General features: G+C 39.3%; 2 protein-coding genes across 3 annotated transcripts in view; one reads left to right on the top strand and one right to left on the bottom strand.

Annotated features, from left to right (window-relative positions):
* P4HTM (prolyl 4-hydroxylase, transmembrane) overlaps window positions 1-16,266 on the top strand; it is a 41,946-nt gene that overhangs the window by 5,377 nt on the left and 20,303 nt on the right. The window contains exon 3 of the mRNA XM_020795464.3: window positions 14,081-14,271. Within this exon, the coding sequence (XP_020651123.1) occupies window positions 14,081-14,271 (191 nt within the window). The remainder of the gene's footprint in view (window positions 1-14,080; window positions 14,272-16,266) is intronic.
* LOC140704323 (secreted frizzled-related protein 5) lies at window positions 185-12,819 on the bottom strand. Of its 2 annotated transcripts, XM_072989307.2 has the most exons (4): window positions 11,697-11,905; window positions 7,791-7,960; window positions 6,632-6,721; window positions 185-4,733 (listed from the first exon to the last, which is right to left on the bottom strand). In XM_072989307.2, the coding sequence occupies exons 1-4, from the start codon at window positions 11,873-11,875 to the stop codon at window positions 4,420-4,422; spliced, it is 753 nt and encodes a 250-aa protein (XP_072845408.1). In that variant the 5' UTR covers window positions 11,876-11,905; the 3' UTR covers window positions 185-4,419. The 2 variants fall into 2 exon arrangements, with proteins under 2 accessions (XP_072845408.1, XP_078244932.1); XM_078388806.1 differs by having other exon boundaries at window positions 6,632-6,718; window positions 7,791-12,819.

Genomic DNA, 16,266 nt, shown 5'->3' with positions numbered 1-16,266 from the left:
TCCAGAGGGGTAGTCTTGTTAGTCTGTTACAGCCAGAACTGCAAAAAATCTTATGGCACCTTAAAAATTAACAAATTATAATGTCACTTCTCCTGTGTTTTCCCATACTTTCCTTTATCCTTTTTTCCCTTTCTGTAAACAGTCCATTAAGAGGAAAATATTATTTGATTTATTTATATACTGTCCATCTAGAACGTGTCCACTCTGGGCAGTTTAAATATAGTATAAAAATAAACTAAGATGAAATCCAGATTAATCCAAGATGGGAAAGAAAAAAAAAGAAGAGGAAAAAGGAGGAGAGGAAAAAAGAAAAGAAAAGGGGAGATAGGCTAGGTAATGGCTGTAGGGAAGGCCTGCCTGTATATCCATGTCTTCAGGTTAGTCTTGAAGGCCTTCAATGAGGGAGCCAGGCGGATCTCAACAGGTAAGATGTTCCAAAGGCGTGGGATCACTGCCTAGAAGGCCTGATTTCTAGTTTTTTCCCACCAGGCCTCTCATGGTGTTAGGCCCCTCAGCCACCCGGCCTGACTGGAGCAGGTGATACAGGTAGAACTGGGCGGAAGAAGGCGCTCTGCCAGGTATTGAGGTCCTAAACCGTTAAGGGCTTTATATGTAATAATTAGCACCTTGAAATCAATGCAGAAGCAGATAGGTAGCCAGTGTAAGGCGGCCAAGGTGGGGAAATATGGCAGAATCTTTTCACCCCTGTTAATAGCCTGGCTGCCGTGTTCTGGACCATCTGAAGCTTCCACATCAGTCTCAAAGGAAGCCCCATGTAGAAAGTGTTACAATAGTCTATTCTTGAGACTACGAGTGCATGGACCAGCATGGTGAGCGCCCCTGTGTCTAGGTAGGGACACAGCTATGCGATCCGCCGAAGGTGTAAGTGGGCAGACCGAACCATGGACGCTACCTGGGTCTCCATGGTAAGCATCGGGTAAGACTGAATTCTTTGTGGTGAGAGTCATCCACCCAAAAAAAGAGAGGGAGTTCCCCAAACCACTGACATCGTTGCCACCCACCTGCAGGACGTCCGTCTTGTCCGAGTTCAACCTTAGTCCATTCAACTGCATCCATTGCGGAACGACCTCCAGACAGTGCCCAAGGGAAATACAGAAATGCACTTTTTTCTGAATGATAGTTCTATGTACTGTCTAAAAGCACCCTCTGTCAGTGGAAGACTGGTAGCATGGAAAAATTATCTTACTAGTCCACTGAATTCCCAGCGTGGTATAGAGGATAGAGTGTTGGACTAGGACTCTGGAGACCAGTGCTTGAATCCCTGCTTAGCCATGGAAACTTACAGAGGGAGTGGAACTGGTAAAACCACTCTTTAAAATATTTCAGTTACCTTGAAAGGGCTATGAGGATTGCTATAATTCAGTTTCGACTTGACAGCACAGAACACAAAAACGTAGCCCAATAAGGGAAATCCTACCAGACTCTTTTTTGTTTTGTTTTTAAAGAAGAGCAGAGTAGAACAGCTGCTTGTGGGAGGCAGCTTGCCAGAATTAAATTCATAGTTGCTGTGGTAACAGTAGCAACCACAATTTTTGGATTCTGAGTGAAGAAAGCAAAGCAAAGCTGAGATGTTAATTCTACGTATTTGCTTTGTTTTGAGATGTTAATTCTATTTTTGTGTGTGTGACACTTCTTTCTAGCAGTATTAGACTTGGATTTAGAAGGATGTAGGCAAACAATAGTCTGACAGGTTGACCTCTGCTAAGAACTCTCCTTTTCAGCATCATCCACAAAGCACAGATAATATTTTGCTTGGTGGTTGTAGCTATGTAAAATAAGAAAGTGTTGTTGCCAAATATGAGTGTATCTTCACTCACTCCATAATACTGTAATGTAAAGTCTTATAGTAATATTGGCTTCTTCTGAAATTTAATGTTTATATAGTACTGACCTCCTGGATCCATTGTGTGATTTCTCCTGGGAAGCTTCCACAGAAGTGCATAAAATATACAGTACATGAGATATTCTTCCAACATTTATTCATAAGAACAAAAGGAGTGTCACACAGAGTCAGGCTACTGATCTATGTATTCGCGAAGGCTTTCACGGCCGGGATCTAATGGTTGTTGTGGGTTTTTCGGGCTTCTTGGCCGTGTTCTGAAGGTGGTTTTTCCTAACGTTTCACCAGTCTCTGTGGCCGGCATCTTCAGAGGACAGCAAACTGTGCTGTCCTCTGAAGATGCAACAAGAGCACAGTTTGCTGTCCTCTGAAGATGCCGGCCACAGAGACTGGTGAAACGTTAGGAAAAACCACCTTCAGAACACGGCCAAGAAGCCCGAAAAATCCACAACAACCTACTGATCTATCTCGCTCAATACTGTCTACACTAGTGGACAATGGCTCTCCACACACTTCCCTCAAATGCTAGGATTAGATTATGAGGCCTTTTGCATGCAAAGTGTATGTTCTACCACTGTGCTATGGACTTGCCCACAGACGACATATCCTAAAGGTCTGTCAGTGAAACAAGTGTTTTTCAGCCTCGTTGACCTCTGTACTTTTGGTTCCTTGATCTGTCTCTTAATTCTCTGAACTACTTTCCCAGTACCTTCCTGCTGCAAATCACTCAGTCCATCCTTTTCCTGACTTTAAGTAAGATTTCTCCCTTGAGCATTTCAGTTCTCGCCTTGACCAATCATTTTCTTTGGTTCCTAGTTCAGTCCATCGTCAGCTTCTCCTCTTTTCCTTAAGGTATCCTGTTTCAGGATTATTTTTCTCTTTCTGTTCTCCTGTTTAGCTGTTATTTTTCCTGTAAGCTGGCTTCTTGCTAGGTTTCATTTGTGCCAGTAATACATAACTTCTTCTGTTTCCAGTGATCTTTTGAATGTGTTTCATTCTCCTCTAAGAAACTGTATTGTTGACAGTGTTGTGCTGTCATCAGATTTAGAGGAATTAGAACATTCATAAAAAGCAGCAAGATGAGTCAGCCAACAAACAGTTCAACATATTTAAATATGTCCAGAATCTTAATGAGTTTGCACAGTGTAAACTGCAAATTATTTTACTAATGTGTGCAATCATTCTGGTTGCCTGTTACATGGTTGAACATAACCCAGGACACACACACTTGTTTGCATACCTGGGTGCATGATAGCCTGCCATCATATTGTGGAAAGTGCTTGTACAATCTGCCTTTTACATGTAATATTTTGTAACAGGATCCTGGCCAATATATGATAAAACGTATTTGTACTGGACAGGAGTTCCTCAAGAAAAACAGGTAGTAAGGCTGCATGTGGTCTACTGGCCATGTGTTATTCACCCCTTTCTTGCTGCAACAAGTATTTTAAAGGAGCACACTACTCTCATGGGTTTTGAATACATTGGCCAGCGTCCTATTGTGTCACTCTGTCTGAGCAGTGGGAGTGACATCACTGGCCAAGGCAGATTTCCACTAATTAAAGAACTCCTTTGTCAATTTCTGGGTATACATGACCTGTGAACAGTAATAGGAAATTGTGCACACCCTGTAATTAAAAAAATGGCACTCTTTAATTAGTGGTATTCTTCCACAGCCAGTGACGTAACTCTTTTGTGCAGGTGGAGCTATGCAGCATGATACAGCCATAGTTTTGATAGCTCACAAGTTCATATAGTTTCCCTCTGGTAGCATGTAAACCTACAAAATGAAATGATAATGGGAAAAAGTGTGGGAGGGGAGGTTTGTGAGGAAATAGAGGATGGAAGGAACCAGGAAAGTATGATTAAAAAGTGTTTTTGGAGGAGGCAGGAATAAGATGAAGATAAGTGATATATGTGCTGTGTATTGAAGTTAGTATGGAGTAGGATGAGATTCCAAATAATTTATGGCTTGCAGTTTTAGAGACAATAGCTAATAGCTTGGGGTTGTTGTTTTTTCTGAACAAGGTTTTTGACTTTTTTTAGTGCTATGCTTTTTTACTTCAGGGAAGGTTTTCTACTTGAGATGTGTACATTTTGAATCTCTGCATACCTAGCACAGAAAGCCCAGCTGATTGCAAAGGCTACTGAGGAGTGTGTAGGTTGGCTATTGAGGAAACTGGCCAGGCCTGTTTGTTTGAACACAGAGAGAGCATCTCCTTTGACACACGCGGTGCTTTGTGCCACTAAGTGTTGAAGGAAATAGCAGCATTGACAAAGAACCTTTCTAACATTCTTGATCTCCTTGTTGTAAAACCCCTGATAAATTTCTAGAGAATCCAAGAGTTCCTCAAAATACAGCTTGATAGACCACTTTCCTAGCACAGTGGTGTGTGAATCTGGCTGCTTGACTATCCATTAACACCTTTAACCCTACTGCATATATATACAGAGTTGTAAGCCTCAGGCCTTGGTTGTCAAAGGAAACCTTTTAGATATAAGTAGGGGAGCAGCTTTCTATCATTGGGTTAGATTTCATACCAAGGGCTAAATGCAGTTCAGGCACGGCATTTGTAATGTTTCCATCTCCGCACTGCAGTTTGTAGATTTCGGTTCTTCTTGTGCCATGTGTAAGCCTTGTGCACTACAATTTTGCCATTCTGCATGTCACCACTGATCACGTAGATCCCTGTGTTGGTGCCTCTCATGATGTTGTGTACACAGGTGGCATCTAGGTTCAGCCATTGCTGGAGTTTGGGATGAGTTTCAGTCTTAAGGAGAGGACCGTGCTTCAATACTTCCAACTTAGAATCAAGGTCAAAGTCAGCAATGGCAGAAGTCTTGTTCCTCCTGGAAATTCTAATCTTCACAGCTGAAACAAATCCAGAAACCAGACCACCAGTAAAATAAGTCATAGATCTTATTAGTAGCCTTGGAATTACTTTGTTTTTTAATGGAATCCTGATATTCAGTGATGGAGCTTGTTGCCACAGATGCAGTTTAGAATCATGATCTTTCAGACCATCCCTGAATCATTTTCTTCCTCGCTAATTGTTTTACCAATGTTTAGAGGATACATATTTTCTCTTTTGATAATTTACAGCCTTGTTTTGTACAGTACTGTTACTTTAACGCTAGGTCAAATCAAATTCTTAAAAATAATTTTTCAACATGAGTTGGTCCCAGTTCCTGTTGCAAGCAGAATTAAATTTTACAAAGATAGATTGTCTGATAGTATTGACTATGCAGGTGTTCAAGAATTTTTATGACAAGGGGCATCAGAAGCTTCAGTTCTTTCTGTAACTCCCAACTGCTATGGATATTTTTGATGGTGTGATACCATTAAGATGCCTGTTTTTTTCTGTATATGAAGTAATCTCAGCTGTCTTGGAACTGATAAATGACTTTTTTTTCTACCTGCCATCCAATTTTGGTTGAAGGCCATGAGATATTACTTGTTTGTAGGCAAGTATTTGTCAAACATAAGTAGCCCGTGTTTGATAGGATTGAATTTATCATAGCACCAACACACTCTCTCTCTCTCTCTCTCTCTCTCTCTCTCTCTCTCTCTCTCTCTCTCTCTCTCTCTCTCTCTCTCTCTCTCTCTCTCTCTCTCTCTCTCTCCTTTTTTTTTTTTTTTTTTTTGCATTAACAAAGAATTCCTCATTCCTATCAGGGTTAGCAAACAGTTTGGATGCTGTATGTTGTGATCTACATTGTGAATTTTAGTTCTTTAGAGATTGTGGAAATCCATATAGTGTTGGGTTAGAAACCAACAGGTCACTTGTTTTTTCAATAAATGAGATCTCTAAATTACAGGAGCTGAAGTCTTATTTGTAAATTATGTCCCATTAGGCTGATAATGTTATCAGCTGTAATGATTTTTTGAAAAAGAAAATTTTCCCTTCCCCCCCCCCCTGAGGTTTCCATGAATTACTCTCTTATGAGATTTAAGGGGCTGTGAGATGAGGGGAGGGAATCTTTAATTTCTGAAAATTGCAGACAACTATATAGGCATCCTGACAGTATCTATAACACACACATAGATGAAATGATCTATTTTATTAATCTCCTTTGGGAAGGAGATGTGGTCTTTGGCAAATTATGGGGTGGGGAATAGAGCTTGCCTACCCTTTTTCAGAATTTAAGGATTTAGGAATCCATTGCTAATTTCTGAAGATATTAAAATGGTCCATTCTTCTGACTTGTCTAAGTTCAGTTCAGTTTTACAGGACAAAGAGATGTAATTTTCCCATGAGTATGCATGAGTATGCATGATGATCTGTAATCAGATCCATCTGTTGCTTTACATTTTAGTGAGTAGCAGGTGGAGGAAGTGATTCAGGTGCTTGTTTTGTTGGTAAATATTGGGCCTATGACTCTGGAAGTGTATGCGCATATGCACATATGTATATGTTGTTTTCTCACCAAAATGCCATTTTCAGCTCTCATTAGTCCCCTCTAGGAAAAACTGTTACATAAACGGGCTATGCAGGTTGCTTCTGTAACAGATGAAATAGCTTTAAAGAGGCATTTTCATTTTGAAAATGATCTGAAGGTAAAGAATTAAACTTCCCTCTAGCACCCGCTTTCTGTCACTGGCGTTCACCAACAGTTTAAAAAGAGAAGATTTCAGGTCATAGAAGATAAGTTGGTCTTTAGCCGTTTTTCAGAAAATGTGGAGATCTATTATTTGTCTATTGAGGCAGGGAGATCAATCATTCTCTGCCCAAGTGGTTTAGAAGACTTAAGGAGTGATTATGTACTTACCAAAATCACTGTTACAAAAGTTTTCCAGGACTTCCTTGGCAGAGTCGGGTTCTTCAAGTTCACAGTCCCTACAGCTGGCTCGGGGCACTGCTGCAACACACACAAGTTATAGGATTTTTCTGAGGCTAATGACCACAGACAACTTTATTTTAATCTAGATACTCCTGAAATGACCTCTTGACATATAGAATAGGAATTCTAATCCAAAATTATCAATAGAATCAGTTCTTCTCTGTGTTTCAGCAAAACCATCAAGATAAAGGGCAGTGAGGAGGACTGGCACTGGAGAACTATGGGCTTGTTTCTCCTACCATGGTATAGAAAGAGAAGTTTGTGTTCAGCTTAAATACAATATTATGTGCAGTATATTGTGCCATATAATATTATAGAGAAATGTGGCTTGTATCCAGGGTGTGGGGATTTCCTCCAGAATTTTGCCTGACTGTCTCAGTCCGTGAGACCCTCATGGAAAACCTAATTGTAGGGTGTCCCATTTCAAAACAAATAATGGCTCTTACTCCATCCTAAATTCCCAGAGCTGTCTTCTAGCCAGCCCCCTACATCAGTGTGAAGCTGATTCCTAGAGAGATTAGATTTGGGACATAGAATGAGGGAGAAAAAAACAACTCAAATGGGTCAGTTGCTCATCTGCCCAGTTCACTTGCCTCTGCTCTGTGGAAATGACTTTATGCCCAGTTCCAAACTCTGCTGTGGTCTGGTTGTGGCCTTGAGTAAGCCTTTGTTTATCAGTCTTAAATTTTCTATCTGTATAATAATAATGTCCCTAAACATTTATATTTTTAATGAGGTCCTATTATTTGCTGTGATGAACTTTTGGAAAGTGGCAGTGTTTGAAAGACGAAGGATACTACTGCAAAAGGTTCATTAAATACCTCAGTACAGTTTTTGACCATTTTTTGCTGCGTGCTAGCATTTTATAGGCTCTTTTATGCTTACAGATTATTCTGAATTGAACAAAAGCCAACAGAGCTTTAGTTCAGAGAATTCAGATGCCGTCTAATCAAACCTATGGAGATCCACAGACACATCTACGTACACATCTCCAGTACTTCTGTCAGTGGCTTATGGATTTCTGTAAGGATAATATATGTAAGAGAAGGTTTTATACGACAAGTTCAAAAGCAACGAAATGCCTTACTTCTTCTGCTTGAAGTGCTTTCGTTGGTTATTGAGGGAATGCATAGCTCATGGTCTTCAGGGAATTTGTTACAGTTCAGGATTTCAGGCCAAGGGTAGCCATAGCAAGCCATGACAGGGGCGCAGCTGTTCCTGATAGCTTCACACAGGCTGCGGCAGGGGTAGATAAGCCTTAAGGGAGAATGTGAGAAGAGGTTAGCCCAGTTCAGAACCATAGGAATGAGAACTGTTATCTACTTCAGATAGCTAGAACTATATAACTTATTCTAATTTGTTGTTTTTAGAAGTCCATTAAATAAACTTGGGACTTCTACTAGCTTCACTCTTGTTCTTAGATACAGTAGTTCGGGTTCAGTTTTGAAGAGTTTATTAAGGAAAGGAAAGATCCCTTTAATATTATGTGTAAAAAAATAAAATATGATTTTTAATAATAATTGTGTGCCGTCAAGTTGATTCCAACTTATGATCTGACTTATGGTAACTTATTGAGGGCACACAATTATTAACGTTTTTTAACAGGGAAAATATTTTGACTCCCCCCCCCCAAAAAAAACCCCACAAACATTTATTGTTTGACTCCAGAGAAACTTGTGCTGTCACCATATGTCCTTCTGATACTAGCAACAATTTTGAGAAGAAAAGTCAAGTCCTGTTTGTATAATCTCATTCTAAATTCTGTTGGAAGATTATGTTGATACTAATATACTTATTTGGTAGGTTGCATGTGCAGAATAGATGTGTGTATTTTTTTAAAAAAAACAGTCATGGTATTTTTAACTCAATTAGCTACGTCTTTGAATCCCACATATTTGACTTTACTATACTTCAGCTAACCTGTGTGACCAGGCTTAAAGAATGCTAAATGGCCAACATAATAAATTATAAATTATAATTAAGGCACTATGTTTTGGTAAATGTTTAAAGAAATAATAACTCAATTATATTCAGAGAATACCGCAGGACTACCAGTAATGATGGGATGAGAGAACAGATGTCTCTATGCTGAAGTAGGAGACAAGGATGCCCGCTTTCCTCAGCATTGTTTGCTTTAGTTGGAGGACTATTAACAAATGTTATTAGGAAAAATAAAGAGATTCTAGGCATTGGTATTAAAGATGGAATCAAGATTAGTTTATAAGGTATTTGCTGACAGTATCTCATTAACAATTTTAAAAATCCTTTAAAAGTTATGGAGAGGATAAAAATGCATTTAAAATAATTGAGGTAACAGGGCTACAGTTGAATTGGCATAAATAAGAAATTATGGTGTTTAACAAAGCAGAAAGAGAAAAAAAGAAATTGATGTTCAAAAGACTATGAGGCATTTAGGTATACATATTCCAACTAAATTGAAAAACTGAAAGAACAGAATTTTAAAATATTAAAACAAGCAATTATAAATAAGTTTGATGGTTTAAGGAAAATTGGATTGTCACGGTTTAGCAGGATTGCAGCATGTAAAATGAAGATACTACGGAAGATAAATTTTCTATTTATAATGCTGCCGATAAAGATTAGCAAAGAAGAATTAAAGAACTGGCAAAGCATGAATAATAAATTTTGTAATGGAAATGAGAAGTCAAGGATTAATAAATAGAGATGGTTTAATCTCAAAAAATTGGAGGGTTAGGACTTCTCAATTTATTATATTGCCAATTAATTAAGGCATGTTCCAAATATTAGATCTCAGTCCAACAAACTAATTTGGTTGAATCAGGAAACACAAGAATTGCATTTGAACCTGGTAGATATTATTTTCATAAAAGATAATAAAAATATAGTAAACAGCATAGAAAATCCCTTCCTTAAAAATATGATGCTAATTTGGAATAGATATAGAAAAATACTTGTCCCACCAGTTTCCCCATTACATCCAGTGACAGAGTTGGAGAAATTCCCAGGAAACCGAAAAGAATTGATTGAGAAACTATTAAGAGAGGCGTTATTGAATTAAAGCATTGGTTAGGAAAAAAAATAAACAAATAAAAAGTCATAGGTGAAGATAAAATATCTCAACATTGTATTATTCAGTTAGAAAAGTGGACAAAGAACTCTGAGTGTAAAAGAAATGGTAAATGTAAAGAATTTACAAAATATGCAGGGAACATGCTACAAAAGGAAAATGAAGATCGAAACAATGTAGTAAAGGTTGTGGTGATGTATAATATATTCTTGGAAGCAGAAGATCAAGAGGACTTACTTAAATTGTTATGGGAAATCTATGGAACATTTGAATATTGAATTCTATGTCAATAAGAATTAAAGAAAATTGTTATAAGGTTTCTTGAAGATGGTACTTAACTATAGTGAAATGAAGTTAAATAGAAGTACTGTAAAATAAAGTTAAATAGAAGGTAATTATTCTAAGAAGGGCTGAAGGGGGTGCCAGAAAGTGGGTACTTATTTTCATATGTGGTGGGAATGTGAGTATCTGGGGAAATTTATTGATTTTGTATTTATAAAGGGGATTAATAAAGGAGACATTGTGTAGGCATCCTTCAGTCTCGAGAGATTGTGGTAACATACTCTGAATAGAGGACTTGGGACAGCATCTAGTGTGGCTGAGAAGGCCAATTCGAGAATGACAATCCCTTCCACATTGAAGACAAATACAAGCTGTCCCCTGTCCAGCTGCCTGATTTTGCTGGTTTCAGGACTGCCGGGCTTCACAAAGGGTAAATGGCATAGATGATTATTTCCAAATGGTCCCAGTGGGGAGGAACATTGTTTATTTAGATATTTATTTATTAGATGTATGATTTTTTTTGGTTTTGTTTTTACAAAAAAAAGTGGAATTGATAGGGATATACATCAGTTCATTGGTTCGGTCCATCTAGCTCAGGACTGTTTGTAACGATTGGGAGCAGCTCTCCAGGGTTTTAAAAGAGGAACCTTTCAGAGCCTTCCTTGGAAATGCCAGCTCTACATGCAAAGAATTTGGTCTGTGAATGAGCTACAGCCTTGCCACACCCTTTCCTTGTATGTACTCAGCTTTGAGATCCATTTTCCCAGCTTTCCAAGGATCTCCTAGATACAAAATGTTCTTAGGGTTGTACAAACTTTAGGATTGTTCAGACTGCCCAGGGAGAAGAGATAGGCTGCCTCTTCTCCTGGTAAGCACTGAGTGGGTTTAATTTCTGATTCATGGCTCCGATTATCTCCAACATCAAAGCAGTATGCCTCTCTGCATTTCTGGCCAGCCGTTTGCTTCTCATAGGTACCTATTTGGCCACTGTGTAAACTAGACAAGTCCTTTCCCAGTCCAACATAAATCTCCTTCTGTTTTCAAAGATGTTTGCTGTTTTGCCCCAAAATGTTGATGAATCAGAATACATTATAGAATTGGCAGCAGAATTGTTAGTTTGGAGATTGTAATATGCTCTCCTTTAATGTCTGTATTGAGTAGGTCAGCCTAGGACCTAGAAGGTAGATGTAATTTGGCTTATGAACCTCTTGCTGTGTTTGTGTCGATGCAAACGTGGAAATTTGTATGTATACTTTCCTTCAATATGGATGTATAACAGATTCACTCAAGACAAAGATACTAGAGATCTACCTTGTACGAAAACAGACACAGAATGTTGAAAGAAAATGAATCAGGGAAGCTTTCCCCAAGCAGTGCTGTTGAGTTATGTTTGACTACTGTACAATCCCCACCTATCCAGGCAGCAGAGCTATTTCTGTGCTGGCTAGGGCAGAGGGAAGCTGCAGTCTAGTGCCTTTGGAGGGCATTAGATTGATAAAAGTTATATTTAGGAAGGGCTCAGGGTTAGGAGAATGGGAAATAACATGTTCATATCAATAGTCCACAAGTGGGAATGGGAATAGGGTGGGGGAGGAAAAGGGCAGGCGGCAAAGAGGTAAAGCAAATGAAACATTACTTGATAGTTGGAGAGAGCACTCTTACCTGTCTAGGCAGATTGGGGCAAAGAGGGAGCAGAGGAAGATCCTTGCATCTGGGTGGCACTCTCTGGCTAACAAGGGCAGCCAGCTGGTAGACTGCTGGATTGCTTCAGGCATGGTGTCATGATCCAACAGGTTGGGGAGCCTCATTTCGGTATACCCAATGTCATAACACAAAGCCATGCTTCTTGGAATGGATGTGCATCTGGAAGGACTTCTTCGGTAGCTTCCAAAAGCTCCAGCAAAATTCCAGCTTAGCAAATATCCCAAGAGGAGTAGAAGTTGCTGTTGTATGGGGGGCATAGTGGGACTTCAGTGAAATGCTGTTTTTTTCCCAACTCTCTGGAAATGCTCTGTCCCAGAAAAAATGCAGTAGCTTAAATTCTGTCTTCCCAAACTAGACTGAGCAAGTCCTGATGGGATTCCTTTATTATAGCAAAGAGGCCACCTCCATAGGAATACATTCTTATTTGTCAACCTTTCCCCCCTTTCCCAATCCCCCCACCAGGATTTTGGGTTTGGACAGAGGCTGCGGCTTAGACAAGCAGGTGTTGAAATGAGGGCAATCAAATCAGGTTGAATGGTCCCCCACAAACAAATTTCTTGGAGTTCTGATTGAATCTTTGTTTGAGAATTGCTTGAGCCCACCCCTTTTTTGCCTGGCAGGGAATTAGTAATTATTTTATAAACATCACAGTTTTCCTCTCCTTTGTGTTTTGTGGCAAAGCAATCACAAAGTTAATTAAGAAACATTTGTTTAGCTCCAGCCATTGTTAAAGAAGCAATAGGGTGGGTCAACCCCCGCCCCTTCTGACTGATAACTATTATGAAGATCTCCCCTTCCAGTTTTCATAGGCTGTTTGTAATCTTGTAGGTCAATGTTTACACACAGGATGGAGTTGGCAAACAGTTCTATCTCATAATCATGCCACAGGAAATTAATTGTGTTTAGTGGTGTTTTGGCATGAAATGGGCTGCTGTGATATGAGTGGATCATTATTCCTTGATAACTGTGAGAAACATTTACTGTCACCTCATAACAATTTAATGTAATCTATAAAGACTTATCCCATTGGCTAGCAGCTGTAGAGAGGTGTATTCTAAGAGAATTAAAAGGTAGTCTCTTTACTATAATAATGCATTCTTTCTTACAGGTTTATCTGTCTGCTATGCTGTCTGCTTTTCTGTTTCCTGTAAATCAGACAAGTTTCTCAGTTACTTCCTTTTCCAAATAGTTAAAGCATAAATTCTTAACATTACAATACTTAAAATTACAGCTTAATAAGAAAAGCCTTTCATTGTAATTAACTGCTTTTATAATTTACAGGATATGACATCTCAATAACTGTAGGTGAAGAATATCACATGGTTTAAGCCTTGTGTATCTTGTGAAAGGACCATAAAAAGCAACTATTTCCATTAATCTTAAAAAATAGAAAGGTAACAATTAACCTTTTCAAAATTATATAACTATAATGTAAACTACCTTTTGATGGGTGCTTTGGAATTTTGACTCTAATTAATTCCTTTTAAAACATTATTTCCCAAGCTCTGGTTAAAGCTTTTAGCTGCATGTGTTAAATACCTTTGCATCTTCTTTTAGTGTGCTCAGTGTAGCATAAGAGATAAAAAGCTGTTTTAGATTTGACTTCAAATTCCATGTCAACCAAGGAGTTGTGGAAGTTGCTGCCTCTACGCCACAGACATCTATCTGTAATTTTAGGACAATGAAAGTTGTTTCCAGAATAAACAAGAGACAAGCAGAAAAGTATTTGAGGATTACAAAGTGCTAAATTTTAATCATTTTAAATTTTGCCTGGTAGAGTAATTCAACACACTAAACATGGGGAGGGAGTAGCTGCCATTACACTGGTGGTGCTGTAGTTATATATGATGTACGTCCAGCTTGGGAATGCATAGCAAGAAAAGTCCCAAATGTTCCCTCAGCTTACCAAGTAAGGGATCATAGTAGCAACAGTATACATAAGCCATAAAACAAAGGGAACAAATAAATTCAGGTCTGTGTTGGCACACCTCCAACATATTCTGCTGCATCACAACATACCTGACATGCAAAATAACACAAAAGTATCTGCAGTTCATTGGTCCAGGTTTCTCAGCCAGCAGTGACCGAGCATTGCCACTCCCAAGGCATCCTTCTAGGCAGGGGTTCTAAACTCTTTATGCCCTACAAAGCCAAAGAGTAGTTTAGAGCACAACAGGATGAACTACAATGGACAGAAAGGAGGAAGCAGTTACCTCAAATGCTCATTGCTACCTGCATGCATTATTAGCTGAAGTGGGCCTGTGTGGCTACTTCTGTTTTTCTTTTTTTGTTTTCTCTTCACGTTGAAGAGTTCACATTTCTCTTTCTTTCTCCAATGGTAGAAGTTCCAGAGTTCCTGACTGAAGATGAATGTAAATTAATTATCCACTTGGCTCAGCTGAAAGGATTACAGAAAAGCCAGATTTTGCCAACAGAAGAGTATGAAGAAGCTATGGAAATGATAGACATCAGCCAGATGGACATGTTTAATCTGCTAGATCACAATCAAGATGGACAGTTGCAGCTCAAGGAGGTATTTCAAGTTGGATGGCAGATTGTTCTTTGAGAGACATAGACCATGTTGAGATGTAATATTAAAAAGATTTATACTGCAGTGACAACCTTAATGAGCTTTCAGCTTATGTGCATCCTTCATTTTTCCTCCATTCCATCATGAGAAGTTCAAAAGGATGTGCTTTAAACCAGCCATGGTTTATTATTATGTCAAAGCTTGGATAAACCGTGGTTAAAATTATCCATAGTTTGCTGTACTTTGAAGATGCCGGCCACAGAGACTGGCAAAACGTTAGGAAGAACCACCTTCAGAACATGGCCAAGAAGCCCGAAAAACCCACAACAACCATTAGATCCCCGCCGTGAAAGCCTTCGTGAATACATTATCCATAGTTTGTTGAAACAAGAGAACGGCAGATTGTATTTAAGATACAAAACAAAAGTGTGTTTAATATATTCGCGAAGGCTTTCACAGCTGGGATCTAATGGTTGTTGTGAGTTTTTCGGGCTCTTTGGCCATGTTCTGAAGGTTGTTCTTCCTGACGTTTCACCAGTCTCTGTGGCCGGCAGGAAGAACAACCTTCAGAACGTAGCCAAAGAGCCTAAAAAAACCACAACAACCAAAAGTGTGTTTATTTGAAAAAAGGGAATTGTTTCTGATTTTCTTCTCATGGCCATGCCTTAGGAAAAAAGGACAGCTCATGAGCCTGAGGTCCTCCTAATCTTGTTCCTGTAGTACTATTCATTGTCTACAAAGATTGTATACAAATAAGGCAAACTGTAAAACTCTGGACATTTCTGTATATAGAACTGAAATATTTTAAATCTAATGGTGAATAATCAGACATATAATTCACATGCAGTCTGTTTGACAGCATCTCAGACAACAAATAGAAAAGGGTCCCAAAGGATATGTTTCCTCTGTCTTAAAAAACATTGGCCTGCTCTAATGCAGCTGGGGCCCTTTGTTTTTCAACTATGACCAGCACTTGACCATAACTATGCTTGCTTTATTGATGAAAAAGAAACGATGTTGGTTGTTTAACTTTCAGGTCAGTAGGCCTCACAAGATAGGTTTCAGTTAACAGTGCCTGCAATTAACTACTACTGGGTTTCCAAGTGATGCAAAGAATTGGTATTGTCTCAGACACTGCATACAGCAATGTCATAAAGGTAAAGGTAAAGGTTCCCCTTGACAATTTTTGTCCACTCGTGTCCGACTCTAGGGGAGTGGTGCTAATCCCCGTTTCCAAGCCATAGAGCCAGCGTTTTGCCCAAAGACAATCTTCCGTGGTCACATGGCCAGTGCCACTTAGACACGGAACGCTGTTACCTTCCCACCGAGGTGGTCCCTATTTATCTACTTGCATTTACGTGCTTTCGAACCGCTAGGTTGGCGGGAGCTGGGACAAGTGACGGGCGCTCACTCTGTCACGTGGATTCGATCTTACAACTGCTTGGTCTTCTGACCCTGCAGCACAGGCTTCTGAGGTTTAGCCCACAGCGCCACCACGTCATAGTTCCATTTTATTACCTGAATAACATCTGTATGCTTCTGAATTCCAATAAAGCTTGTTCTTCTTTCATCAGTTGGTGACTCGCACTAAATGTGAGAACCATCTTCTACTGCAAGATATTTTTATGGCTGACGTGGAAGTTCTGTTTCTGGTGGTTTATCACTGGTCATTGTAGTCTTTTATGCAGTCCTTGATGCTATCATTAAGAGATGAATATGTGTGTATGAATTAATGACCTGTTTTTTCATGGCTAGAGCTCACTTGAAGGCCTGTTTCATGGCAGTAGCTGCTGCTGTTGTGTCTGCACAAAGTCATCCAGTGGAGTTGTTTGGAGTGGTCAGGGGCTTAATACATGCCCCACCAAAAGAACAAGATGTTGACCACTCACCAACCCACTGAGAGGAATTCACAAAACACATTGAAAGCAAAGTCACTCAGATCCATCCTAACTTGTATAATGTACAGGTCTTGTGGATGCAACTCTGGCCCCTGCCAGT

This window comes from Pogona vitticeps, chromosome 2 (assembly GCF_051106095.1).
Source record: "Pogona vitticeps strain Pit_001003342236 chromosome 2, PviZW2.1, whole genome shotgun sequence".
Taxonomy (NCBI): domain Eukaryota; kingdom Metazoa; phylum Chordata; class Lepidosauria; order Squamata; family Agamidae; genus Pogona; species Pogona vitticeps.
Note: the sequence above shows the minus strand (reverse complement) of the source record. Positions and strands in the feature narration are given on the sequence as shown.